The sequence below is a fragment of the Perognathus longimembris genome, chromosome 13, assembly GCF_023159225.1.
Source record: "Perognathus longimembris pacificus isolate PPM17 chromosome 13, ASM2315922v1, whole genome shotgun sequence".
In the NCBI taxonomy this organism is placed as follows: domain Eukaryota; kingdom Metazoa; phylum Chordata; class Mammalia; order Rodentia; family Heteromyidae; genus Perognathus; species Perognathus longimembris.
The window spans coordinates 58,878,690-58,904,565 of NC_063173.1; the positions used below are offsets into that span (position 1 = coordinate 58,878,690).

General features: G+C 59.8%; 3 protein-coding genes and 1 non-coding gene across 7 annotated transcripts; 1 reads left to right on the top strand and 3 right to left on the bottom strand.

Annotated features, from left to right (window-relative positions):
* Window positions 1–6,315: 6,315 nt before the first annotated feature.
* On the bottom strand, window positions 6,316–12,335 carry Rin1 (Ras and Rab interactor 1). Of its 2 annotated transcripts, XM_048361066.1 has the most exons (10): window positions 12,217–12,335; window positions 11,915–12,095; window positions 11,698–11,812; window positions 11,527–11,599; window positions 11,347–11,438; window positions 10,485–11,231; window positions 9,999–10,304; window positions 9,469–9,600; window positions 9,175–9,326; window positions 6,316–8,068 (listed from the first exon to the last, which is right to left on the bottom strand). In XM_048361066.1, exons 1-10 carry the CDS (start codon window positions 12,297–12,299, stop codon window positions 7,604–7,606), a joined length of 2,346 nt encoding a protein of 781 aa, XP_048217023.1. In that variant the 5' UTR covers window positions 12,300–12,335; the 3' UTR covers window positions 6,316–7,603. The 2 variants fall into 2 exon arrangements, with proteins under 2 accessions (XP_048217023.1, XP_048217022.1); XM_048361065.1 differs by having other exon boundaries at window positions 11,347–11,812; window positions 12,217–12,311.
* Window positions 12,336–13,237: 902 nt separating this feature from the next.
* Brms1 (BRMS1 transcriptional repressor and anoikis regulator) lies at window positions 13,238–22,507 on the bottom strand. 3 transcript variants are annotated; one of them, XM_048360644.1, is made up of 10 exons: window positions 22,389–22,507; window positions 16,892–17,034; window positions 16,704–16,794; window positions 16,444–16,571; window positions 16,239–16,318; window positions 16,057–16,153; window positions 15,262–15,354; window positions 14,413–14,451; window positions 13,999–14,038; window positions 13,238–13,730 (listed from the first exon to the last, which is right to left on the bottom strand). In XM_048360644.1, exons 2-10 carry the CDS (start codon window positions 17,028–17,030, stop codon window positions 13,550–13,552), a joined length of 888 nt encoding a protein of 295 aa, XP_048216601.1. In that variant the 5' UTR covers window positions 17,031–17,034; window positions 22,389–22,507; the 3' UTR covers window positions 13,238–13,549. The 3 variants fall into 3 exon arrangements, with proteins under 3 accessions (XP_048216601.1, XP_048216602.1, XP_048216603.1); XM_048360645.1 differs by lacking the exon at window positions 22,389–22,507 and adding an exon at window positions 21,996–22,152; XM_048360646.1 differs by having other exon boundaries at window positions 13,502–13,730; window positions 14,413–14,477; window positions 16,892–17,036; window positions 22,389–22,502.
* Window positions 22,508–22,744: 237 nt separating this feature from the next.
* On the bottom strand, window positions 22,745–24,941 carry B4gat1 (beta-1,4-glucuronyltransferase 1). The gene is made up of 2 exons (XM_048360831.1): window positions 23,785–24,941; window positions 22,745–23,557 (listed from the first exon to the last, which is right to left on the bottom strand). The coding sequence occupies exons 1-2, from the start codon at window positions 24,838–24,840 to the stop codon at window positions 23,366–23,368; spliced, it is 1,248 nt and encodes a 415-aa protein (XP_048216788.1). The 5' UTR covers window positions 24,841–24,941; the 3' UTR covers window positions 22,745–23,365.
* Window positions 24,942–25,455: 514 nt separating this feature from the next.
* Window positions 25,456–25,537, top strand: Trnas-gcu. Its single transcript has one exon. It is a non-coding gene; the product is annotated as a tRNA-Ser (tRNA).
* The last annotated feature ends 339 nt before the right edge of the window (window positions 25,538–25,876 follow it).

Below are 25,876 nucleotides of genomic sequence, written 5' to 3' on the forward strand. Positions count from 1 at the left end.
CCAGGTGGTCTGGGGGTGGGGGGCTCGCTCGCGCCTGTCATCCTAGCTACTCAGGAGGCTGAGATCTGCACACTGAGGCTCAAAGCCAGCCTGGGCAGAACACCGGAGAGACTCTTTATCTCCAATTAACCACCAAAAAGCTGTGAGTAGAGGAATGGCTCAAGTGGTAGAGCATTCGCCTTGATTAAAAGAACCCTGAATTCAAGCCCTGAGTCACACACACACACACACACACACACACACACACACACACACGGATTTGGAGAAGGGCTTGAGCGGGTATGTTGATGATTGGAGGGACACATGGGAGCCTGCGTGAGCATAAGGGTGTGTGTGCGGGTAGATGTGGGGTGGACGATGCACGCATGGATGGACGGGTGCACAGGAGGATGAGTGTACACATGCAAAGACGATTCCGAGGGAGGAGGCGTGGAGAGGTGGGTGGATGGATGGATGGGACAGACACAGAGGTGATGATGGAGGTAGGAAGGAGCAGGTGGATGGGTTCCTGGGTGAGGTGTTTAGATACAGGCAGAGGTGATAGGCCTGATTCATCTCATCACTGGCGGCCGCCACGATGCACGTCACGCTCAGAGTGGATCTGCAGCGACATGGCCCGGGACGGCGGGACGGCGTGGAGCCCCGGAGCCCCCGCGGCCCTCACTCTCCCTGGCTGGGTGGGGGCAGCAGACCCAGACGCAAGGCACCACTCGAAGCGGGACAGCTGTGTGGGCTCCCGGGTCTGGTCCTGGCCCAGATGAGAAGAGCTTACCTCAGGGAGGGCAAGGAAGCGCCTGCCCCCCCAACCCAGGAAGAGGCTCCCTGCAGCCACGGGGACAGGAGAGGCTGGGAGGCGTTGTACGTGCCCACGGGCAGAGGGGGAGGGCAGCCTGCAGAGGGGCTGGCCTGGAGAGGCCCCCGTGGACCACGCGGGGGTGGGGGAGGCTGGGTGAGATTGGGGGGCGCCCCCCCAAGCAGGCGTCCTGGACAGCCTTGGCACGCGGGACCGCTGAGCCAGCACATTGCTCTGTGTACAAATCACCTCCTTTCCTCTTTTCTTCGGTCCCCTCCCCCATGGCCCTCCATGTCTAAACTCTTCCCAAACCACCCCAGCCTTGGAGCTGTCAGGAGGAAGGGCTGATGGCAGGCAGGCGGGAGGTGGGTGGGAGCCAGAGGAGGGGAGGTGGGAGAGGGGAAGGCAGAAGGAAAGCCTCCTCCCCTCCCCACAAGTCGGTGCCACACCCTATGTGTTTCTGGAGGGAGAGGGAGCCCTGCGGGGAGGGGGTCTCAGTGCTGGGGACAGAGAGACAGAGACAGACAGACAGACAGAGGGGGCCTTGGGGACAGAACGGGGTGCTGTCCCTCCACAACACCCCAGAAGGACAGGAGTGTGATAGCTAGAGGCGGGGGGTGGGGCTTTGCCATGGAGACTCGGTGCCTGGTGACAATGTGTTTATGTGCGTGAATGCTTGCGTGTGTGTGTGTGTGTGTGCGTGTGTGCGTGCACAGATTTGGCCTTGCTGAAGACTCGTGCACAGCTGGGTGATGGATGTGTGTGTATACCAGCAAGTCCATGCTTGTGCCTACTACTGTGAGAATGAAGCTTCTGCGCGGCCATCCTCTGGTCCCTGCCACTGCCCGACCTGGATGTGGCGAGGAGCTGAGATGCTGACCTGGACATCTGGCCACATCTGCACTCAAGAAAGACAAATCATGGAGCCCACGTCTGAGCTCCATGTCAGGGGCCAGACGTGGCTCTTAATGCGCAGTCAGCCTCTCTCAAAAGCAAGGGGGTCTTACTTTCGTGTGTGTGTGTGTGTGTGTGTGTGTGTGTGTGTCCCCTAGGGGACAGACCTCAGGCAGAGAGTACACACACACACACACACACACACACACACCCCAGGCCCAGGGAAAGGACAGGACACAGCGGATCCGCCTGTCTGCTGTCACAGGGAAAAGTCTCTTTCACCAAAATCTTTTTCCCAGTCCCAGTTTCCTCCTTCCTGCCCCACCCTACCTCTGGAACTTTCTCCGAAGGCTCTTACTTTCCCTTCTCTTCCTGTCCAACGCCTCATCCTTCTGCCCCCTCAGAGTCCCCCGGGCTTTCTCAGGTCTCTCTCCTCTCTTCCCTCTCTAGCCGGGGTTTTCCTCGGGTCTTGTTTTCTTGGGCTCTCTGTCTACTCTCCTGCCCCTAGCACGATCCCCTGGTTGCTCTGGGCTTTGCCTCTCTGCTCCCGGTGTCTCGTGCTGTCTCTGTCGGTCTCTGGCTGGCCATGGCCCTGGGTGGTCCAGCCTCTCCTCGCCCTTCCTCCCCGCACTGCTCCGCTACCCCCGTCTGGCTGGCGTGGGAGCCAGGTCTGGGGCTGTGACCAGGCCCGGAAGGAGAACCCCGGAGCAGACATGATATTTATGTTGGGACTTCAAAGTGGAGCACAGGCTGCGGGGGGGGGGGGTAGGAGGGGGGCTGGTGATCAAAAATCAGACTGAAGTCGGCTCAGGCCCTCCCTGGTGAGGATCTCCTTGGTGACATCGCCTCCCCTCCCCCGTGGGACACCAAGACTCAGAGGCAGGGACAGAATTCACTATTTTGGTACTGAGTTCCAAGAAAGGCTCTTCCGGTGCCCTCCTGCAGCCCCCCCCCGGCCTCCCCTCCCCGGCCTGGTCATGTCTTCCTGCTGGCCACCTCCTCCGTGCATCCATCAGCCTGGCTAGGGAGATTGGGGGTTCTGGGGTGGCAGGAGCAGAGAGCTCCATCTCAGCAGGAAAACATCCCTGGCACCGGGACAGCCCGTGAGTCCTCACTCTCTGGCAGAGGCCGGGCCTGGCAGGGCCTGGCGGGTCTGTAACCCTGTCAGCCCCAAGCAGTGGGGCCACCACGCAGGCTTCCCGAGTCCACTAGAGGGCTCGGAAGATCACCCCACCCCTGCCCTCTGCCCTTGCCCTAACCCTGGCTAAAGACACCCAGCTGCTGGGGCTGGAAAGGCTTGGGGTCCTCTAGGGCTGCAGGCGGGCGGGGCGGGGCCGGAGGGCAGGGCTGATTGTCTCATTCTGCAGCCCAGCTCTGGGCCCTCAGCCCCTCCCACAAGCAGCACCCTCTGGAGGGCACCCTGGCCAGCTGGGCCACCCTGCCTGGCAGGAGGCAGCTCCGCCCCTGCTGTCCCTGTCTCAGAGCTTGCTTTAGGTGCTGGACTCTCAAGCCCAAAGCCCACCCAGGCCCCCAGAGCCCCAGCCCCCTGGACCGGTGCCTCCCCCAGATCCTCACGGCTCTTCCAGTGAATCAGACTGGCTGGAATCTGATGAGCTCAGGCTGCCCCGCCCAGCCTGCCTGCTTCGGCCTCCTGCCTGGCCCAGGGGGTTGCCACGCCCCTCACAGGGGTCTCCACCGCCAGCCCCCTCCAGGAGCCACCAGGGGCTGGGATGGGGGAGTCGGGCTGGAGTAGGCAAGAGCTGGGAGGGCTCAGGACAGGGGCTCAGCCCTTCTATGCTTGCTCCAGAGCATAGAAAGCATGTGTGTGTGTGGGGGGGGGTAGGGGCTGCCTGGATGGTTTGCACTTCAGAGCTCAGAGCAGGAAAGAGAAGCTGTATTCGGTGTCCCAAGAGCATGGATATTTCTAGGCACTGGGGCTCATACCTAGAATCCTAGCTACTCAGGAGGCTGAGATGCGAGGATCCTGGTTCGAAGCCAGCCTGGGCAAGAAAGTCTGTGAGACTCATCTCCAATTAACCAGAAAAAAAAAAAACAAAAAGGAAAACAAAAACAAAAAACTCTGCCAGAAATGGAACTGTAGCTGAAGTGGTAGAGCACCAGCCTTGAGCAAAAAAGCCCAGAGAGAGACAGTGCCCGGATCCTGAGTTCAAGCCCCAGGACACACACACACACACACACACACACACACACACACACACACACAGTACGTGTGTCACCATACCGAGTGGGGATGTGTTTTGCACAAGGATATCTAGATGTGTGGAGAAGGCCGTAGGTGGCCCATCCCTGGGCCTCGACTGTGCCCTTTCAGGGTGGGAGGTGTTCCTGTTACCCAGGGGTACAGGTGCTGCTGTACCCAGAGCCACATACTCTGTGTGGGAATGTGGGTCAGGGTGTGGCTGAGTGCTGACTGGTGGGTGTGAACACAGGTCACAGGGCCCAGGCGGAGGGCTCCTTGTCATGAGGGTGGGTCAGGGTGGGTCTCAGTGACTGTCATCCACTCCACCCCTCAGGCCATCCCATAGGCCCCTGGCTTCTGGACCCGCTGTCCTTGATCTAGAACCTGGCCAGGCGGCTCCCCCTCCCGCCGCTGCCTCTCTACTTCCCCGGCTGGCTGCTTGCCTCCTGGCCCAGTCGAGGAGGGCACCTGGCATGGATTGGAAATGAGCCGTGCACGCCCCCTGGTGGCAGGGATGGAGACCACGCCGCCCCAGGAGCACAGGGGAAACGTGTTGGCGGAGACTTCCCGAATCTCTCAGTCCCTATCATTCCACATACATTTGCACTAAGTGCCAATTCCGGCCCAGGCATTGTTCTGGGCCCCCAGAGCTCCCGGGAACCAGGCCAGCGTGGCTCCGGCACGCCAGTGGGGGGGAGACAGACAGTAAACAAACTCACAGATAACTAGGGCAACTCGAGAAGGGCTCAGTGTGACATTTCCAAGGAGGAAATGACGGGCTGCCCTCAACAGAGTCCTGCCCTGCCCTATAGTAGTGGACGCGGGGCAAGGGACAAGACCCATCACCCTTGGAGCCTTTGTTGTTGTTGTCGTTTTGGTGCCTGTACTGGGCCCTGAACTCGGGGCCTGAGTGCTCTCTCTCAGCTTTTTTCACTCAAAACTAGCGCTCTATCACTTGAGCCACACTTCCACTGCGGGCTTTTGGGTGATCATTGGAGATGAGAGGCTCACAGACTTTTCTGCCTGTGCTGGCTTTGAACCAGGATCCTTAGATCTCAACCTCCTGTGTAGTTAGGATTGTGGGTATGAGCCACTGGCACCTGGCGTAGAGTCTTGGTGTCTTCTTCCTAGGCACAAAGATGGTGACAGGAGGGAGTCAAATCAGGAGAGCACAGGGCTCTGTTGCCATCAGACCACCCGGAGGAGGATGGCAGCATCAACCTCTTTCCTGCAGCTGGGCTCAGGGTGCTTGTCTACACTGGAATCTTAACTTTGTATGTGTGCCACTCTTGGGCTTGAACTCATGCCCTGGGTACTGTCCCTGAACTTTTTCTGCTTAAAGCAAGCACTTTCCCACAGGAGTCCCAGCTCCACTTACTGGATTATTTGTTTCTTTATATTTATTTTGGTGGTTAATTGGAGATAAGGGCTTCATGAACTTTCCTGCCGGGGCTGGCTTTGAAATGCAGTCTTTGGATCTCAGCCTCCTGCGTAACTAGGATTACAGGTGTGAGCCACCAGCACCTGGCTTCAATGTCTTATTTTCTTTTTCTCTTTTGGAGAAATGATAACACTGTGAGGCTCAGGTGGGTTTGAACTTAGGATTCTCCTGCCTCTGCCTCTCTGGTGCTGGGATTATAAACATGTACCACATGCTTATAATTAAGAGATTACTGTTGAATGGATAAGTAAATGAGTCTTTGTGCTGGCTGTGTAGGCTTTGTGTGTAGTGTTCAAATTTTTTGCCCTGTAACAAGCAATTTTGACACAGCAAGGCTCAGGTTCCTCATCAGTAAAAATGGGGATAACACCTAAAATTGTCTGCTCTGCTCCGCCTGGAGCCCCAGCCCCTGTATCATGTGGTCTTTTTTTAAATTTATTTTTATTTTATTTTGGGTCCCCTTACTCAGGGCCTGGGCACTGTACTTTAGCTCTTTTGCTCAAGACTGGCACCCCACTACTTGAGCCATTGCTCCACTTCTGGCTTTTTGCTGGCTAATTGGAGATAAGAGAATCTCATGAACTTTCCTGCCCGGGTTACCTTTGAACTGTGATGCCCACATCTCAAGTCTCCTGAGCAGCAAGGATTAAGGCGTGAGCCACCGGTGCCCGGCATGCACCAGGTAAACCAAAAGCTCCAGGCGTAGGGCAAGGCCAGACAGTATTCCCATGAGCCATTGTGGGGGTGGGGGGGGAGGGTTTGGAATTGGAGGAACCAGGAGCTAGGACTGAGCAGGGGGAGGGAGGCGAGGGCTTGCAGTCCCCAGAGGCCAGCTTCCCATCCGGCGCCTGGGGTTCTGGGAGCACCCCTCTGCAGCTGTTCCAAGTCCTTCCTCTGCGACTGAGCCCCCCGACATCCTGTGTGGGATTCCCAGAAGCACCGTCCTTTATCCTCCTCCTCCCACTTACCAAGCCCCAGTCAGCGGACACCATTTATTGAGCACCTGTGGGGCGCTCAGTACGGTACAAAGTAAAGGGGTAGGTGGGGAGGGCGTACAGCAGAATACAGGGTGACTTCCTGCCAGCAGGAAGTGGGGGAGGGGGTAGGCCTTAGTGGCCTAGGAAGAAATCAGACCCAGCTTTTTCTGGAGCGTCTGAAAGCCAGTGTCTATGGTTCCTAACTCCTGCTTGTCATGTCCGCCATGTGGGTGGGTGTCCCTTGGTGCTCAGCTCCCAAGGGGCACGTCTCTGAAACTCGCTCGGGTCCTCCATCCAGAGAGGCAATTCGTTCCTGGGAACCTTTCCCAAGGTACCCGAGGCCCAGTACCCTTGGCTCCTGTGTTGCCCGATGGCCCTAGGAGTGCAAGGCCAATGGCCACCTACGCTTGTGAGACTCTTGCACTCGCTTCCCCCGCTGGGATGGGGGGCGGGTCGGGGAGGGGTGGGGAAGTCACCTTCTGCAACTCCCTGGGCCACGTACGCCCCCTCGCGGATGACAGCCAACATGTTCCTTTGCTCAGATCTGCAGCTTGCTCGGGCCTGGTCAAGACCTGGGGGGGGAGGGGGGAGAGGGTCTCCTCCCCTTCAAGCCTCCGAGTGGGGAGGAGGTGGTCTGCGCCTCTCTACTCTGCAATCCTAGCTACTTGTCGGGTTCCCAGGGGAGGCTGGAAGGCCCGCTCTTTCTCCTCCGAGGCCTGACCTTCCCACCCCCACCCCCCAGCTGGGCTGAAGAAGCTTTGCACTCCCAGGGAAGCCGAAGGCAGGGAGGGGGGCAGGCTGTTCACACCCACCCTCCCCTCCCTTTTCTCTTGCCTGAGCTCCGCTTTGCACTCAAAGCATCTGTCTGGGCCCTGGGAGACTTCTGGGAGCTGAGCAGGGGCACCCCCACTTTGCAGGTGAGGATGCTGGGGTGCGGAGAAGCCGGCCATTTTGCTGCCTCCCTGAATTCTCTTGACTGCAGGAGGGGAGGCCGCCTTCCGGGTGCCCACAGTCCCGCCTATGCCTGGGGGGGGGGCGATACCACCCCTCACGCCCCTCACACCCCAGGTTGCCTGTCAGACTTCGTCCTGCAGCTAGGGAAGATGGAGAGGCCCGGGGCCCCTCAGCCCCCCTCGGCGAGCCCCGTCCCTCATCGCCCTCCAGCTCAGGTGGGGTCAGGGAGGTCAAAACCAGTCCCAGGTGGGTGGCGGCAGGTGCAGCAGAGGGTCGTCGGGGTGTGGGCGGCCCAGGAGGCGGGGGCTCTGGAGGGTGGCCCTCCTCCCGCCACGGCCCTCTGCCTACTCCCCCGCAGCCTGACCGCCCTCAGCCTCCGGCTCCTCCGGCTGAACATGGCTTTCCCTGCTCTGATCCCCGTCCCCCTCCGGAGGTGTCTGAGACACCGCGTCGCCGTCCCCGGGGGTGGCTTTGATCCCCACGCCCTCCTCTCCCTGGCCCTCTTTCCTCTCCTCCACACGCCCCGCGTCCACCGCCTCCCCGGGGGCCGCTCTCCGGGCGTCAGGCCGCTCCGCCCGGCGGTAGACGAGGTAGCCGGTGGAGGGGAGCCCGTGGGCGGCGTCTCCGGGGGACAGGCGGTGGTAGCCTTGCTCCTTGTACAGGAAGAGGCTGAACGCGTCGGGCTGGGCCACTCGGAACTTAGTGGCACAAAGCTGGTTCAGGGTGGCAACCGAGGCTCCCGGGGGTACAGCCATCGTCTTGGAGGTGCAACCACTGCTGGGGTCCTGGTAGGCTATTCGGAGGAGGTGCTGTGCAGGAGAAACAAAACCGAGCACTCAGCCCTGCGTGGGTGCATCCGGTCCACAGCAGAGGGCAGGCGGGCTGTTATGTATCCCTGGCGGAACCAGCAAGCAGGTGTTCTGAGAGCTCCGAGTGGGGCGTGGGGCAGGACATGCGCAGCTGGTCTAGTGCATCACTGTGAAGCCCCGGCTCGTGAGCGAGGGCCCCGGGGGCAGGAAGGATGCTCGGGGTAACTTGCACTGCGTGCGGTAGGCTCGCACCCGGTATCAAGTCACCTAATCCTCGCGGGAGCCCCATGAGAACACCGAGGTGCAAAGTGTAACTTCCCCCAGGCCCCTGAGATCAGCTGGGGCCACAGGCAAGGATGGGGGGCCTGGGCCTGCTAACCTGGGGCCCTTCCCGGTCAGTTTTGGAGTTTCATCTGTAAAATGGGGGTAAAATGGTGCTGCTTCAGAGTTCCTGTGAAGCTCCAGCGAAGGGTCCCGGCCTCAAAGCCCGGTGACCTCAGCGCACGTAAACTACCAATGCCCGGCAGGAGTGGCTCAACTGCTTCCACTGTCCGGTGACCAGGACTATAGTGCCGGCTGGGCGCCAGCGGCTCCCGCCTCTAATCCTAGCTACTCAGGAGGCTGAGATCTGAGGACTGTGGTTCAAAGCCAGCCTGGAAAAACAAATCTAAGAGACTCACCTCCAATCAACTACCCAAAATAGCATGACACGGAGCTGTGGCTCAAGTGGTAGAGCACCAATCTTGAGCAAAATAGCCATGGGACAGCACCCAGGTCCTGAGATGAAGGCTTAACACACACACACACACACACACACACACACACACACACACACACACACGGAATCCAAGCTACTCAGGAGGCTGAGAGATCTGAGGATCACGCCTGGAAGCCAGGCCCCGAAGAAAAATGAGACTCTTCTCTCCAATGAACCATCCAAAAACCAGAAGGGGAGCTGTGGCTCAAGTAGTAGAGTGCCAGCCTTGAGCACAAAAGCTCAGGGACAGCTCCCAGGCACAGAGTTCAAGCCCCAGTACCGGCAGAAAAACAAAACAAAAAACCCAAGACAGCCAGTGATCTAGAAGATGGTGAAGAATGCCCGCTACCTGGAGGCTGTGGGTGGCCGGCAGGCGGCGCTGCTCCCAGAGGCTCAAGGAACGCTGCAGTTCCTGTGCGGGGCTTGGAGGAAGGCCTGGAGCCTGGGCCAGGCTGCTCAGCAGGGCCAGGCTAGCAGACAGACTGGTCAGGTAGTAGCCACCTAGGACAAGGAAACAGGATGTAGCTCAGGCTGGGGGGGGGGGGGCTGCTTCCCCCTTTCCTACTTACTCAAAGCCTGTAACAGCTAAGGTCCCCCCCCCCCCCCGCACCCCCAGGCAAAGAGGTATCATACGTTCCCTCACCCTCTCCAGTGAGCAGGGCCGGCTCCAGCAACTCAGACATGTACTCAGCTTCCAGCAGGAGGTCGGGAAGGTCACACTGGACCAAGACAAGGCTCAGAAGTGGCAGGAACTCATCGGCACCTGCATCCTCACCTGTGGAGACGGCAGAGGAGGACACTTTAGGTTGGGGTTGTCCGCGGTCAGAGTTCAATGCTGGCTCGAGGCAGTGCCGCCTACCCCGCCACAGGAAGGGCTTCGGGAGGACCCTTGACTCTGAGTTCTGAGTCTGAGTCTCAGTTACACCATCTGAGACGGGAAGGGTTGTGATCCCATCGCCCAGGGGGCCTTGGGAGCCTCTCCCGGGGAGGACCTGCCTCTAATTCAGAGGGAGCACTTTGGGGGGGGGGGTGTTACTGTATTCCAGGAGGTGTCTGAGTTCTCCTGTCTAGGAGGTGGACTGTAGCCCTCATAGCAGCGGGGGAGGGGGGGTGTCCTTCAGGGTCCCAGGGGAGTCTAGCACCCTCCCCATACTCGGGCCAGGTGAGTCATACCTGCATGGGTCTTCAGGGCCGTGTAGAGTAATTTACAGGCCTGCAGGAGCCGCTTGACCTGGGCACTGGGGGAGTAGGCACGAAGCAGCTGCAGGAGCTTCTGGCGCACCTGCTCGGTGTCCAGTGAGGAGGGCAGGCTCAGCTGGGTCCCCAAGGCTCCAGGGCCTTGAGCCCGAGCGAGGCGGAGCCCCTCAGCCAGCCGGCCAAAGGAACCGTCGGTGTCGAGCCGGCGCCGCAGGCGCGCTGCCAGGAGGGGCCGGAGAGGCTTGAGGACCGAGCGGTGCAGGGACTTCTCCAGGACAAGTTCTGTCAGCGGAGGAGCAGGCGGGGTCAGGAGGAAGCGGCAGGAAAGCAGGACGCCCCGGGCCAAGGCAGGAGTGGGAGGGGAGACGCCGGCCAAGGAATTCACCCGAAAGTAGCATTAGCATCAGAAAGGCAGGCCCTGGAGCGAGCGGCGGGGCGGAACCCTCCCGGCCGGGGCCTTACCCAGCCTCTCCGGAGGGAGCAGCTTCTCGGGGCCCAGCTCCGCGCTCAGCATGGCCCTGGCCCGGCTCAGTGCCTGCCGGATGTTCCGCAGCTCCTGGGGCTCGGGGCCTGCCCGCACCTGGGTCAGTAGGTCCTGCACCAGCTGGCCCACCGCGGTGTGTCTGTCTTGGGTCAGGGTCGCGGCCGCGCGCCCCACCTGCCTCTCCGGTGCCAGCAGGGAGCAGAAGGCCGAGCTCATGGACCGCAGCAGAGGCCGCCGCCGCCGCCGCCGGCCCAGGTGCGGGGAGGTGGCCGGGCTGCGCTGGGGGTCCGCCGGCCCTTCCTCCTCAGAGCCGCTGGGGGAGCCGCAGTCCACCTCCTGGAGGGAGGGCAGGGGCGGGAGCCGGGGGCTGGCACCCACGGGCACCCGGTACCCCACGGAGCTCTCCCTCCGCAGCAGCTGGCGGGGAGGCAGCCACTCCGGGTGGCTGGGCACCGGCCCCGGTGGCACCGGGACCGGGGGAGGCGGCACCGCCGGGGGAGACAGCGGGCTGGAGGTCTCGGTGGACACGCGCACTTTCAAGCTCTTCTTGAACTGCTCACGCTTGGTGGGGCCCAGGTCCCCCGGGAAGAGAGGGTTGAAAAAGCACAGGGCAGCGCCCGTGCCCTGGTCCAGCTCCTGGGGGGAGCGGGCCTTCAGCCGGGGCAGCATGGGGGCTGCGGAGGAGCCCGGCTGGGTCTTGGTGTTGAGGGAGGAGTTCCAGAACTCTAGGAACCAGAGAACCAACGGAGCTTCAGGGGAGCAGGCTCCAGGCTGCCCTCCTCCCTGCCCCTGGTGACCTCAGTCTGTCCGTCTGGGCCCGGGGTGGCGGGGCGTCCTTACCAATGCCCAGGTGGGAGATGGCCTCCAGTGCCTTGTGGGTGGACGCCTGGTGGATAGCGCTGGGCAGCCGGAGTGGAAGGAGGAGTACGTCCCTGAGGCCAGAGAAGGGAGCCAGCGGGAGTGAGGGGGGCCGGGGGCGAGGGGGCCGGGCCGTTCGGGGCGCCGCCGCGGGGGACTCACCGGGTGTGGCAGTAGGCACAGATGAGCTGGATGAGGTCTGGGAACACCAGCTCCGAGCCTTCCAAGGAGACACCTGAGACGGGGCAGCCAGGCTGTTCCCCGGGGACGTCCCCACCCCACCCCACCCCCGTCCACTCGGAGCCCCTTCCCGGCCAGGCCGGCTCCCCTCACCCTCGGGGCGCTCCTGGATGTAGTAGCTGGAGACGAAGGAGGGGCCGCTGGCCTCCGGCAGCCGCACACACAGAGCCTGGCACTGGTGGGTGTTAGATTTCCGCACCAGGAAAGTCTGCAAGTGAACCAGGTCCCGAGGCGCTGGATCCCAGGGCCCGGTCCCTTCTCCCTCCCCTCCTCGGGGGAGGGGTTTCTAGAGTGGGGGGGCGTCACTCACCCCCGGGGGCTCGGTCCTCAGCACGTGCAGGGCGGCGGCGGCGTTGGCCCGGAGCTGCAGCCACACGGGCCGGGTGAGCAGCAGCCGCTCCCGCAGGCCCACGGTTCGCCCGGGCTGCGGGGGTCCACCCGGCGGCCCGCCGCAGGCGTGCGGGGTGGCGTACAGGGGGTCCGGGGCCGGCCTGTGGGCAGGCAGGCAGAGCTGAGCAAGAGTCCCTTCCCCACACTGGGGGGGGGGGGGGAACCGTGTCCCGGGGGGCCGGCCCTCCCTCCCCACCTGGCTGCCCCTCTAACTTCACCAACTTTTCTTCCTGCAGGTGCTCTAGAGCAAAGTTCGGGCTGGGGCCCTCCAGAGGGTGTGCGGCCGGCTCCCCCGGCTCTCCCATGGCTGTGAGCTTCTCCCGGGACTCAGGAAGAGACTCCAGCCCCCGGGCACAGGCGCACATTCCCGGCGGTGAGTAACACTTCCTGAGGGCGGTGCGCCCGGTCACGCCCCACCCCACCCGTTAACTCTTGTGTGTCCACTCTGACCAGTGTCCACTTCCTCGCAGGGGGGCGGGAGTTGGGGAGTGGGGAGGGATACCTCCGTGTGAGTGAGACTGTGGGGGCCCCGGCTGGAAGGCGCCACCCTCCCAATGTCACTTGCTGCAGCCCCGCCGCCTCTTCAGCCTTGCAGCTGGGCAAGGGAGGGGTTAAGCAGGCCCAGCGGAAATCCCCACATGCCCAGGCCTTGCCCCTGGGTGGCCTTGAGAAGCCTGTGGTCAGTGGCTCGTGAGTTCCCCACTCGGGGGCTAACCTTGTGGGAGAGCACCCCCTGCTGGCCACAGATGACTCCGCCTGGAGCCTGCCTTGGGTTTTGGGACTTGGGGTTGCCATGGAGAAAGGATGCTGTGTCTCCATGGAAACCAGCCCCTCGCTTAACTGAGGTTCTGGGGGTGGTTCCGACACGCGGCGGCGCTAACCAGGGGGCGTGTGGCTGAGGTCGTCCGCACATGGCGCTGCTGTTGGCTGCCTCCCACACGCGGGCCCTGCCAGCCTGCCTTGCCAATCTGCCAAGCGACTGGGGCAGGTGCAGGCGCGTCCCAGCCTCCCCAGCCTCCCCAGCACGTGTGCCGGCCCCTTCCCCACCCGAGGCCACGTGCTCTCCATTCCCACATGGTTTCTGGCTCTGGTCCCGGCCCCCTACTTCTGCAGCCTGCTTCCCAAGTTAGTACCCCAAACTTCAGGGACCCCAGACAAATCTGCCTGTCTGGGAAGCCCCAGTTCCCCCACAGGGTAAATCAGATACACAAATGGATCACACCAGAGTCCCGGAAATGTTTTAATTCCAGTCCTCAGAATTCAGGAGGCGGACGCCAGGAAGGGCCCTGAGGAAACCTAGGGAGTGAGGCCGCCACCTCCAGCCAGGGCAGACACGCCTCCAATATATCATTTCTGGCCCTGAGGTCCCCCAAAATGGGACGCAGCTTTGTGGCCCAGCAGCTGGGGTGACAGGATCCAAGGTTGGGAGGAGGGTTGAAGCTGGGGCTTAGGACAAGGCCCATCTTCTCTGTGGGGAGATGGGGGGCAAAGAGGCTCATCTTCAGGAGGGGGAGGTGGTGGGCTGGTCAGGGGTGGAGAGTCTTGCTTGGCTAGGTCAGCTCGGGGGCCACAGGTGTGCCGGAACTGATGAGTGCAGAGGAGGGGCCCAGGCCAAGGAAGGATGGGGGGGGCACCCAGCAGCCATACTGGAGAGCTTGCTGGGAAGCCCCCACCTTTCTGCAGGAAAGTGTGAGTCCCAGTGTGGTGCCAGCCACTCCAAGAGCAGGATCATGGTCCTGAGGGCGTGCGGGAGAGAGAACATGGCTGGGAGGAAGCTGCCGGGAGAGGGAGGCAGGCACTTCCCGCGGGGGCCTGGGGGCCTCCCCCGTGGGTGTCCCCTGAGCTGGGCGCCCCACCCCACTTCCACACGGCTCCCCCACCCCACTCCAGCTCCAGCCTTCCACGAGGCCCTCAGGCCCCAGCCGGGCCCCCGTCCCTCTGAGCTCCTCTCCGGGAGGCCAGGCTGGGCGCGGTGATGGCTGGGCACGCTCTCGTGGCTCTTACCATCTGCTTTTCTCTTCTGAGGGGACACGGCTGCCCTGGCCTGGAGGGGGAGAAGAAAAGGCCCCTGAGACCCCCACGTCTGGCTTGGAGAGCTTCTCCCCAGCACCTGAGGGGTGCGGATGCGAGGTCAAGTTTCTCTGAGAGGGGAAGCAGAAGAGCCTTCCTGGGCAAAGCTCTGGGAAGCGCCCCTCGTCAGAAGCCCAGCGCCCTTCCCTCCATGCCCTCTGCCCTGGCACAGCTTCTTGCCTCCTCAGGGCCATCAGGAGCCCAAGGCCGGGGCTCCAGGGCTGGGGGAGCGGGAACTGAGGGGAGGAGGAGAGGGCCCCGGCCGTCAGGTACCAGAGCTGGTGGCCAGGTGGGGGCGCCGCCGCGCAGCCCCCTGGGGAGGAGAAGGCCGGGGCGGCAGGGACTCACCTTCTTGATGGCAGTCCAGTCCTCCAGAATGTCGATCTCCTGAAGCATGTACACAATGTAGGGGCCTGTGATGGGGGTCAAGGAGGCCGGAGGGCCACTGGAGGGGCAGGAGATGGGAACGGGCTTCGGCAGGGACCGCGGACGGGTGCCACCCACCCAGTGCTTAGGGGTGGTGGTACGCGATCAGCGGGGAGAAGGGGAAGAGCCCCGATTCCAGGCCCAGCCCCCCACCAACTCTGGAGGCCCCACAGCCTTTTCCCCAAAGTCCCGAGTGCCCAGTCCTCCTACCCTCAGGGGCCCTGTACCTCTTCCCCCATCCCAAAGGCAGACCCTGGACTCTTCCACCTGGAAGCCAACTTCATTTCTGCACTGCCTTCCAGATCCTTCCCTGCTGCCCTCAGGCCAGGGTCCTCACGCCGGCGCCCTGGCAGCCCACTTGCACAGCTGTGCACTGCCCAGGGCTGAGGACTCATCAGAAGCGGGTGGGCGGGGGTACCCCAAGGCAGGACATGGGCGTGCACGGGGAGCCACAGGGTTGGGGGAGACCAACGGAGGCAGAAGTCAGTGAGACTCAGCGGGCGCCCACATCAGGAGGTCAAGGGCAGGCCAGAGGGGCCCGCAGGCTGACCTCACTCCGAAAGTCTCAGGGAGTCCGTGAGTGGAGCTTCCTCTTCTTCTAGGCTCACAGAGTCCAAGAAGGACCCAGAACCCCACAACAAACTCCTCACAGCCAGACTGGTCTGGACATGGTGACGTGACACTAAACAGCCACCAGGGAGCCTAGTTTACCTGTGCTCCCCGTGTCCCTCCCGCCTCCTCCCTGCCCGGACACGTTGGGTGGAAGGATACCGGAAACGAGAGGCGCCTTCTTCCTCTTGCTGGGCGGTAGCGAGTCCCAGGACTTGGAGCTGCCTCCGGCATGCAGCTTGTCATCCCACCACTCTGTGCCCCGGACCAGAGTCGTGATCAGGGCACGGACCCGCACGCTGTTCCCACCCCTGCCGCCTCTGCGGCCAGCGTGGCCTCCCCTCCCATACCACCACCACTCAGGGCAGTGGCCCCAGCCCTGGGCTGGGGGCGAGAACTGGGTACTGGGAGCCCCCGAGGGCTGTTTATGCCCGGGAGAGGCTTAAAAGCCTTCTTTCCCAGTTGAACCTCAGCCTCTCCCTTTGTTTAGCAGACAACAGGGAGAAGACAATCCCTGTTTCTACTCAACCCCGAATGACACCGCTGTGCAGGGGGCTGCAGCCATGTGTGTAGGTAGATGCCCTCTATTCTATAAAGGGGGAGAAGGGGGGCTCGCTCTGCATGGCACACCAGGCCAGGGCCCTTTCCTGAGGTCTTTCCGTCCTCACAGAAGCAAGTCAAAGCCAGGCTGGAGGCTCACGCCTGTAATCCTGGCTGCTCAGGAGGCTGAGGCTGAGATCTGAGGACTGCAGTTTGAAGCCAGCCCAGGCAGGAAAGTCTGAGACTTATTCCCAATGAAGCACCAAAAAGCCCGAAGTGGTGCTGTGGCTCAAGTGGTAGAGCACCAGCTTTCAGCAAATAAGTTAAAGGACAGTGCCTGGGTCCCGGGTTCAGGCCCCAGTGCCCCATCCCCCTTGGTGGGCCGAGGTCCCCGGAGGGCTGGGTGCTGGCGCTCACCAGAGCTGATGTCCAGGCTCTGGCGGTCCTCCTCCAGCCTCTGGATCCGCTCCTGCAGCTCCCCCTGCAGGGTGTCGTAGAGCAGCAGCTTCTCGCTCTGGAAGAGGCGCAGTGCTCAGCCAGGCGGCACCAGGCCCTTGGCCTCCAGCTCACCCCCCCCCCCCCAACCCCAGCCAGCTCACCTCCAGGTGCTGTTTGGCTCCCTGCAACTCACACTCATACTTATTCCTGATCACATCTAGACAGAAGCCCTTGTAGATGCCTGCAGAGAGAGAGAGGAAGCCCCATGTGGCCAGGGGCCCAAAAGAGTAGGGCCACAAAGACAGCCTGAGGCAAGGCAGGGACAGAAGCTGTGGGTTCTGGTGGGGGAACAGGACAGCCACAAACCTGCCACCTGAATACGGATCTTGAGGCTCCGCTGCAGGCCCCCAAGAGGTTCTGTGTATTCTGGGGCTCTTTCAGCCCCTACTTCCTCCAGCCGCAAGCGCAGCTGGCTCAGCCGTTCCCTGAACAACCTGGGAGGTGAGAGGGCAGCCGTGGGCCGCGGGCTCTCCACACACTGTGTGCCAGCCGCCTGCCCGCCCCCCCCCAGCCCATGAGGCTCCCCGCGGGTGCACGGGGACCGGCCCCAGGGGGCCTGCACTCACTTCTCCTTCAGCTCTGAGAACTGCTTCTCCAGGTCTAGCATCTCGCTGACACACTCGCAGCGGCGCCGTTCGTAGTCCTCCTCGTCCATCTCTGGGACAAGAGGACAGTCAGGGCCGGCTCCGGAGGGTGTGTGTGTGTGTGTCTGTCTGTCTGTCTGTCTGTCTGTGTTGCACACACCAGGGCTCACCTGAACTTTCCTCCTCCGACTCAGTCTGGCTGCCGCTTCGCTCCTCCTCGCTCTCATCCTCCTCCCCGTTCATCTCGGCGGCTGAGTCGCCCTCGGCTTCCATCTCTTCAGGCTCTTTGCCTGGAGGCTGGGCGGGCATGGGGCTCTAGGAGAGGGAGTGCGGCTGTGGGTTAGCACTGCCCCTCATGGGGCTGGAGGGAAGTCAAGCAAGGAGCTGAGGACGGACCCCAGGGGGCAGGGGCCTACCACTGGCGGTGCCACAATGAGCACACGCAGGGCGGCATTTGCCCCTCTCACACAAGTTTAACATACCCCCAGGAACACATTTTGCTTCTCTAGATGTTTCTATCAGCCACAGATGAACTAAGGGCATCAAAGTAATTGCTTGCTTTTGGAAGTGCTCAACACAGTTGAAAGACACTTTTTATTGTTGAATTTTATAGAAAGCAATCACATACACACACACAGTTAAATGTGTTCGGAAGTTTGATATGACTAAGACTTTTTGATAGAAGTAGGAATTATGCTTCACTCTGCTTTTAAGTCTGGCTATTAATGTGAACTCAAAGTGCTTGCTAGCAGGTCAAAGATAATTAATCCAGACAATTCTTTGAGCAACTGGGCAGTAAATCCAGCAGCCAAGACAAATTCTTCTCTTTTTCTTTTTGGCCAGTCCTGGGGCTTGGACTCAGGGCCTGAGCACTGTCCCTGGCTTCATTTTTGCTCAAGGCTAGCGCTCTGCCACTTGAGCCACAGTGCCACTTCTGGCTGTTTTCTAGATATGTGGTGCTGGAGAATCGAACCCAGGGCTTCAAGTATACGAGGCGAGCTCTCTTGCCACTAGGCCATATTCCCAGCCCCAATTCTTCTCTTTTTCATGATGATGTTTCCTATTTTATAACCAGAGTCATGGAAGTGAGGTATTCAATTATCCTGTCTGCTTCCTAAATGCATTGTCAGATTCTGGTTGGCTGGCAGATTGGCTCTCTGGGAAAACTAAGACCTTTCATATTCTAGGAAAGGAAAATGTTGTTGATGGCTGGCCTACACAGATCCTGATTCAGAATGACTCTCAGTCATGGTAGATATATTTTAAAATTCAAGCCAGCCTTGGTGCCACCTAATTCTGAACTGTAAAAGGCTCAAAAGTTTAGTAGACATTTTCTGACATTTGTTTCTTGATTTTCTGTTTTCCCATTAATTAAAACCATGACAAAGAAAAGAAAACATACGCAAACTTATGAACTTACTGGTAGTTTTCATTTCAGATGCTATTTTACCAACCATGTGTTTGCAAAATGTAAGGAAATATACAGAGCTAGCAGTAAAATTATTTCAATTAAGTTTAATAGCTATGTTCTATGATTTAGTATATAAGCATCTTCATTATTGTGATAAATATTTGCAATAAAGCACAAATTATTTCCTTATTTAAAAACAAAACAAAAAAAAAGCTCAGCACCATGGAAATGCGCATGACCGTGGACGCTGCTGGTGACCCCAATTCTGGGAACACTGGCCGGGGCTACAAATGGGACAGGGAAGGCTCCCTGATGCCACCGCCTGGGCCCAAACTGGGGAGGAGACCTGAACTTCCTCCCTGTATCTCACTCTCCCCCCTCCCTCCCCCTGTCGATGTTCTGCCTACAATGACCATGATTTCTCTTCCCCATAATACTCCACAATCCTCTAGACTCTCACTGGGCTTCGGATCAAGTCTTAACTCCTGCTGACCTGGGATGCTCAGTGCTCTCTTCTATACAGCTTCAGCTTCTCCCTTTAGGTAGATATCAGGGTGTGTCCTTCAAAGTTCATGCTCTGGAAACTCAATTCCCAATGCAGCAGTATTGAGAGGGGGCCTTTGAAGGTGATTGGGGCGCCCTCCTGAGTGGGTCTTGCTATCATGGTTCCAGAATAGCTGGGATTGCAGGGTTGAGCCACCATGCCTGGTTGTTTTGTGTCAGTCCTGGGGCTTGAACTCAGGGCCTGGGCACTGTGTGTACTCAAGCTTTTTTTGTTCAAAGTTAGCACTCTGCCACTAGAGCAACAGCTCCACTTCTGGCTTTTCTGATGGTAAATTGAAGATGAGTCTCATGGACTTTCTTCCTGGGCTGGCTTTGAACTGCATTCCCCAGATATCAGCCTCCCGAGTAGGTAAGATTACAGGTGTGAGCCACTGGTACCCGACCATTTTAAATCTCAGTTCTAGTTCTTTTTTTCTTTTCTTTTTGGTTGTGGGGCTGGGCCTTGAACTCGGGATCTGGATGCTGAGCTCCTTTTGCTCAAGGTACGTACTCTATCACTTTGAGCCACAGCACCACTTTGAGTTTTCTGGTGGGTGGAGATAAAGAGTCTCCCAGGACTTTTCTGCCCAGGCTGGCTTTGAACCGTGGTCCTCAGATCTCAGCCACCTGAGTAGCTAGGATTACAGATATGGGCTACCAGTGCCCAGATAAATCTCTGTTCTTGTGGGCCTGAGTACTGTCCTTGGCTTCTTTTTGCTCAAGGCTAGCACCCTGCCACTTGAGTCACAGTGCCACTTCTGGCCGTTTTCTATATATGTGGTGCTGGGGAATTGAACCCAGGGCTTCATGTATACAAGGCAAGCACTCTTACCACTAGGCCATATTCCCAGCCCCTAAATCTCTGTTCTTAATTAATGATTTAGGCGTGTGTATGTGTGTGTGTGTGTGTGTGTATATATATATATATATTTTTTTTTTCTGTAGAAGTGCTGGGGATTAAATTTAGGACCCAGACATATTAAGTACTAGTTCTATCACTGTGCTATAGCCCCAGTACTTAGGTCCTATTATAGTAGCACAAGTAGGACTAAGACAGCATGATACTTTGCATTAACTTTAGATGTGCTTGGGTATTTTCTAAGAAAAAGGAGACAAGGAGGGGAGGGAAGGTGGAAGGGGAAGGGAGGGAGAAGGAGGGAGGGAGGGAGAGAGAGAGAGAGAGAGAGAGCGAGCGCGAGCAGAGCATAGTAGCATATGCTTTTAATCTCAGCTCTCCAGAGGCTGATGCAGGACTGAGAGTTTTAGGGTAGCCTAGGCTAGATAATGAGACCATGTCTTAACAACAACAAAAAAATAGGGCTGGGAATATGGCTTAGGGGTAGAGTGCTTGCCTGGTATGCATGAAGCCCTAGGTTCGATTCCTTAGCACCACATATGTAGAAAAATCTGGAAGTAGTGCTGTGGCTCAAGTGGTAGAGTGCTAGCCTTGAGTAAAAAGAAGCCAGGGACAGTGCTCAGGCCCTGAGTCCAAGCCCCAGGACTGGCAAAAAACAACAAAAAATAAAATAAAAGCAGAGGAGCTGGGACTATATCTCAGTGATAGAGAACTTGCCTAGAGTACACAGAGACTTTTACCCATTTCACTTCCCTGCTGTACTTCTCCAGTTGTTAACCAATGACTTCCTTGCAGTTAATGCCAGTATTTTTCAGTGCTTTTCTTAATTGACCTTTCAGAAATATGAAACACTGATAAACTTTCCTTTAAAAAGATTTCATCCAAGGGCTGGGAATATGGCCTAGTGGCAAGAGTGCTTGACTTGTATACATGAAGCCCTGGGTTCGATTCCTCAGCACCACATATATAGAAAATGGCCACAAGTGGTGCTGCGGCTCAAGTGGCAGAGTGCTATCCTTGAACAAAGAGAAGCCAGGGACAGTGCTCAGGTCCTGAGTCCAAGGCCCAAGACTGGCAAAATTAAAAAAAAAAAAAAAGATTTCATTCAGGGCTGGGAATATGGCCTAGTGGTAAAGTGTTCACTTCATATACATGAAGCCCTGGGTTCGATTCCTCAGCACCACACATATAGAAAACAGCCAGAAGTGGCGCTGTGGCTCAAGTGGCAGAGTGCTAGCCCTGAGCAAAAAAAAAAAAGCCAGGGACAGTGCTCAGGCCGAGTTCAAGCCCCAGGACTGGCAAAAAAAAAAAAAAAAAAAAAAAGAAGATTCATTCATCTGACAGTTACTGAGTACCTAATTTATGCTAGGTGACATCAGTCACCATGGCAGGTGAAGGGGTACAGTTGTGGCAGACATAGTTATGGTTCCATAGAGCTTACAAGCTCCTGGAATAGGGGGCAAGAGGGCAGTTATTACGGTGTGAGAGTTAAGGCGGGGTGGAGAGGCATCTAGCCAGAACCTGAGCTTCCCAGGGAAGATGGGCTGGGTGAAGGGACTGAAATGACAGAGAGAAAACTCACTGGCCAGTGTAAAGATCCAGAAATGAGAGAAGGGAAGGGACAGGAAAGATTCTGAGGACCCCTCCCCCGACCTGGGCTGCAGATTTGGCTATCTGCATACAGCAAGTTGCTTGGGCTGCTGGGTGCTGGTAGTTCCTACCTGTTATCCTAACTACTCAGAAGGCTGAGGTGTGAAGATTATGGTTTGACGCCAGGGAAGGCAGGAAAGTTAGTGAGACTCTTGCCTACAATTAACCACCAAAAAGCCAGAAGCGGAGCTGTGGCTCAAGTGGCAGAATACGAACCTTGAGCAGAAAAAGCTAAGGGCAGAGCCCAGGTCCTGAGGTCAAGCTCCACTACTCCCAGGAGAGCACCTGAAATCAAGACTGAACTGTCTGCAATCTGCACGCCTCTGTTTCACTGTGTTATTCTTCCAACTTCTCTGGCTACTGCCTTGTAAGGCTTTCAAATAATACGGACATTGCCTTTACCAGGAAACCTTCTTACTTAACACCTCCTCTTGCCCATTCTTGGATCAGGCCTCCACTGGTGAGCTCAGGGGCCTCATCGTGTCAGGGGGCTGCACAGACATTTTATGTGCATAAGCGCGGTACTGGCTTACTTGGTAAGTGTGCACACCCAGATCTTTAAAAGTAACTGTTCCAAAGCAGGGTCTGGCTTTTACTTCTTGACGCCAGGTACCTGTCACGGTATCGACATTCTCTAGAGACACTGGCAAGTGCAGTTGTGTGGTCTGCGGGAGGGCTCCCTCGCACTCAAAGATTTCAACCATGTTCCGAACCTGACCTGGCCTTCAGTCTCATCTTTCCCTTTCTCAAGCCTCAGTTCCCAGCACGGGCTCGTGTCTGTTGTCATCTTGTAAGAAGCAAGATCGAGTCTTACGTCTTCCAGAAGCACCTCTCTCCTACAGGTGACTCTGGGTGTGTTTCAGCGACAACCTCTCCTCCTTACGCCAGGTACCAACAGGGGCGCGCCATGGCTGAGGGTCGTGCCGACCCCCGGGGGGGAGGGGCGGGAAGGCGCACCCTCGAGCGCTGGGCACCGGGGCGGGGCTCCGGGGCGGCCCGCCGGGGGAAGCCCAGCTCGAGCCTCTCCACAGCGCTCCGGGGGTCTCGCGCCCCGCTCCGCGCACGGAGGCGCCGGCGCAGGGCGGCCGCGGGCCCGGCCCCGCGCGCGTCCGGTCGGTTAAGTCGCCGCCTCGGCTCCTCGGGGAGACCTGGGCGCCCGCAGCGCCCGGCCGACGGCCCAGGCCACACCCGGGGTGGAGATACGCACCGCAACCTGGGGCTTCCGGTGTCCGCGTCCGAGACGCCCCGGGAAGTGTCCGGACCCGAGGGTGAGCGGCCGCCGCCCGGCTCCCGGAAGCGCCGCGCAGGTCCCGCACCCCGGGGAGGCCGGCGCTTCCGTGTGCGTCATCAGGAGGCGCCCGGCCGCCGCGAGGGCCGCGGCCGGCCGGGACACCGCGGGGCCGTCGCCATAGCAACGCCGCACACCCGCCGCGGCCTGCGCGGGCGCGGCCGGCGGGGGCCGCGAGCCCCGACGGCGCGGCCCGCCCTCTCCTCTCGGGGCGCCGCCTGAGAGCCTGGTGCCCCCGCTCCCCCCAACTCAGGAGCGAGCGCCACGGAGCCGGCTGTGGGTGTGAACACTCGTTTATTTACACACTTGTCATCCGAAGCCCCGAAGCCCCAGCGCAGCCCGTGGGAGGGCGCCCGGCCCCGACTGCCATCCCGGGGGCGCCCGCGGACTCCGCCCCTCCGGGCTCCAGGAGGAAAGCCAGGGCTTTGTTAAGTACTCGGACTTGTCCTTTCGGTGCCACTCCTCGTATCTTCTGCCTCTCCTCACTCTTCACCCGAGGTTGTTAATAGTAATAACAACAATAATAATACTGTAATAATATTAATAATACTTCACATTTGTACGAAGCTTACAGAATGTTTTCACACACAGCATCTCATCTGAACCTCCCAACAGTTCTGTGAGGTAGGTAGGCTCACCTCCCTTTGTACAGACAGGGTAACTGAGGCTCAGAGAGGTAACCGAATTTGCTCAAGGCCACACAGCTAGTTAGTGGTCAAGCTAGGACTCGGTCCCAGCACCCCATGTTCAAGTCCAGTGTTCTAACACCACAGCTACCTCTGTAACGTGGAGTGACATTTCTTGCCCCGGTCAGGCCCGAAGGGCCCCCAGTCAGGCCTGAAGGGTGGCCTGAGGAGCCAGAGGCTGAGACTTCTCAGACTAGGGGAGGGAAAGACTCAGCAGCGACGGGGAGAATTGGGGTACTTGGCCTTCAAATCCTGCTTGAACTGGCGGTACAGGATCTTATTATGCTGGTTTTCAGCCTCCTTTTGGGGATGGAACTTCAAAGCTTCTTTGAAGCCCTTATGGACCAGGAATCCTTCGTTCAGCACCTCGAAGTCAAACCCTGCCACATGCAGCTCACAGGCCTGTAGAGGGGGAGAGAAGTCAGCAAAGTTTGATGATGTCTCCAGGGCCCAGAAGGGCATCTGGGAAGCCACCCTGCAGATTTTTCTGGGAACCTCCCCCCACCCACCCAACCACTAAGATCTCTCAACACTAAGATCTTTCCCCACTTCCAGGCAGTTTTCTATCCAGGGACACTCCATTCTAGAACCCACCCTCCCCTCCCACCTGTTCTCTCCCTCTTAGGTACCTGGCTGATTCGATTGAATCCATACTGCCGAAAGCGTTCATCAAAGGTGGGCACCTTGCCTCCGGCTACATAGAATGGCTCCCAGGGGTCCTGCCAAGGCACCACGTAGGCAGGCCTCAGCAAACTCTCTTCTGGCAGGTTGACCCAGCGGGAGTAGTTGGTGGGCGCCTGGCAGGGTGTGCACAGCCCGTAATAGAAGGGCCGAACCTCGCCCACTTGGTAGAGCTGGAGCAGCTCAGTCTTACTCATGGGCATGCGGCGGGCTCGGCGGATCTCGAAGGCAGGCACCACCAGGGCCGTGCCCCCCCACTGGTTGCTCTGGTCCAACATTTCCCGAAGGCCTCTCCACAGCCCCTCACTGGGCACCATGTCCACGTCGATCACCAGGGCATAGTTGGCGCCCTCGCGGGCCAGGTTCCTCAGCAGGTTATTGGGATAGGAGACGTTGGTTCCCAGCGCATAATTGATCCCCGGCTGGGCCACCCGGGCTAGCTTATCAAAGACCTCCTGGCAGGACCGCAGGAGGGCGAACTCCCCCGGCTCGCGGGGGTCGGGCACGGCGGCCTCGTAGCGCGAGGGGCACACGAGGTGCATGGCCACCCTGGCGCGCATGTCGGGGCAGTGGCTGCTCAGCGCGTAGGCCAGCACCGTGGCCAGCTGCGCCTCCTCCTTGGTGGCCGCGAACACGGACACGGACAGCGGGCCCTCCCAGCGCTCCAGCAGGCCGGACAGGTGCAGCAAGTTGTCCACACTGGCGTGGGTGGCCAGGATCACGTCGTTGGGGTCCATGGCGGTCTTGAGGAGGCCCCTGTAGACCCGGTAGTCGCCGCTGGTGTCCAGGACGCCGCCGGACGCCAGCGCGGTGCGAAGCTGCGCCTTCACCTGGTCCACGGATCGCGGCGAGGGCGGGAAGAATTCGAAGTACTGGTCCTGCTCCTCCTGCCCGTGCAGACCGGACAGCAGCGACAGGTAGAGCAGCTGCAGCATCGCCACCAGCATGAGCGCCGCCAGCAGCAGCTGGTAGAAGGCGCAGCGGATGGCGTAGGACATCTGCATGGCTCTGCGGGCTCGGGACGCGCCGCGGGGACCACCGGGCCGGGGAGGAGGACTCCGCCAGCGGCCGCCGCAAGCCCGGATTTACCGCAGCCAGCCGAGCGCGCCCGAGCCCCGCCGAGCCGAGCCGAGCCGCGCGCGCGGCCCCGCCCACCGCCCGCGCACGCGCACGCGCGCGCCGCGCGCGCCACGGCGCCCCCTGCAGGGCGGGAGGAGCGACGGCACCCGCGGCCGCCGCGCGGGGTCTGCGGGCTCCCCGCCCCCCCCCCCAGGACCCCGGGGCGCAGCACACACCCACCCCACCCCCCAACTCCCTCCAGGTCAGGGCGCAGCCCCCGGCACCCAGCGCGCCCCGAGACCCGGGCACGCTCGTCCCGAGGCGAGGCGGACCCGCGGCCGAGTCGTGCCGTAGCCGAGCGGGGGGGGGGGGGGGGATGTCGCGGTTCCCAGCCGGAGCTCGCCGAAAGGAAATGGAGCCCGCTCCCCGCCACCCTCCCCCCTCTCCTGAGTCTTCCTCCACCGAGTTCCTTCAGGTCGGTGTTGGGAAGCGGGTGATGGGAGCCCGGAGGTGCGCAGGAGATGAGTGATAAGGCATGTAGGAAGGAGCGCCGCGTGTGGGACGAGGTGGCCGAGTGGTTAAGGCGATGGACTGCTAATCCATTGTGCTTTGCACGCGTGGGTTCGAATCCCATCCTCGTCGGTCGGGTCCGTTTTACGGAGGGACGGCCTCTTAATTTTCTAGATCCCTCCTGGCCCCTGGCCGGAGCGGCAGGGTTGTAAGGAAAACGGAAAATGTGGGTGCTGGTGGAGTTCAGTCCTATGTTGCCATCTTTCCGGTGCTCCCGGTGCCTTCCCTGCCGCGCACCGTCCACCGGGTGGCGGGGCCTTCCAGGTGGGCAGGGCAGGTGCATTTTTCTTACTCTCAGCACAGGGGTGGGTGGCACCAGAAACCGCTCCTTGCAGCCGTTAAGAGAAGCCTCCTCTGGAGGTGTGGGACCCCAGTACCCCCTCCTCCTGCAGGGTAGATCCGGGGTTTGAT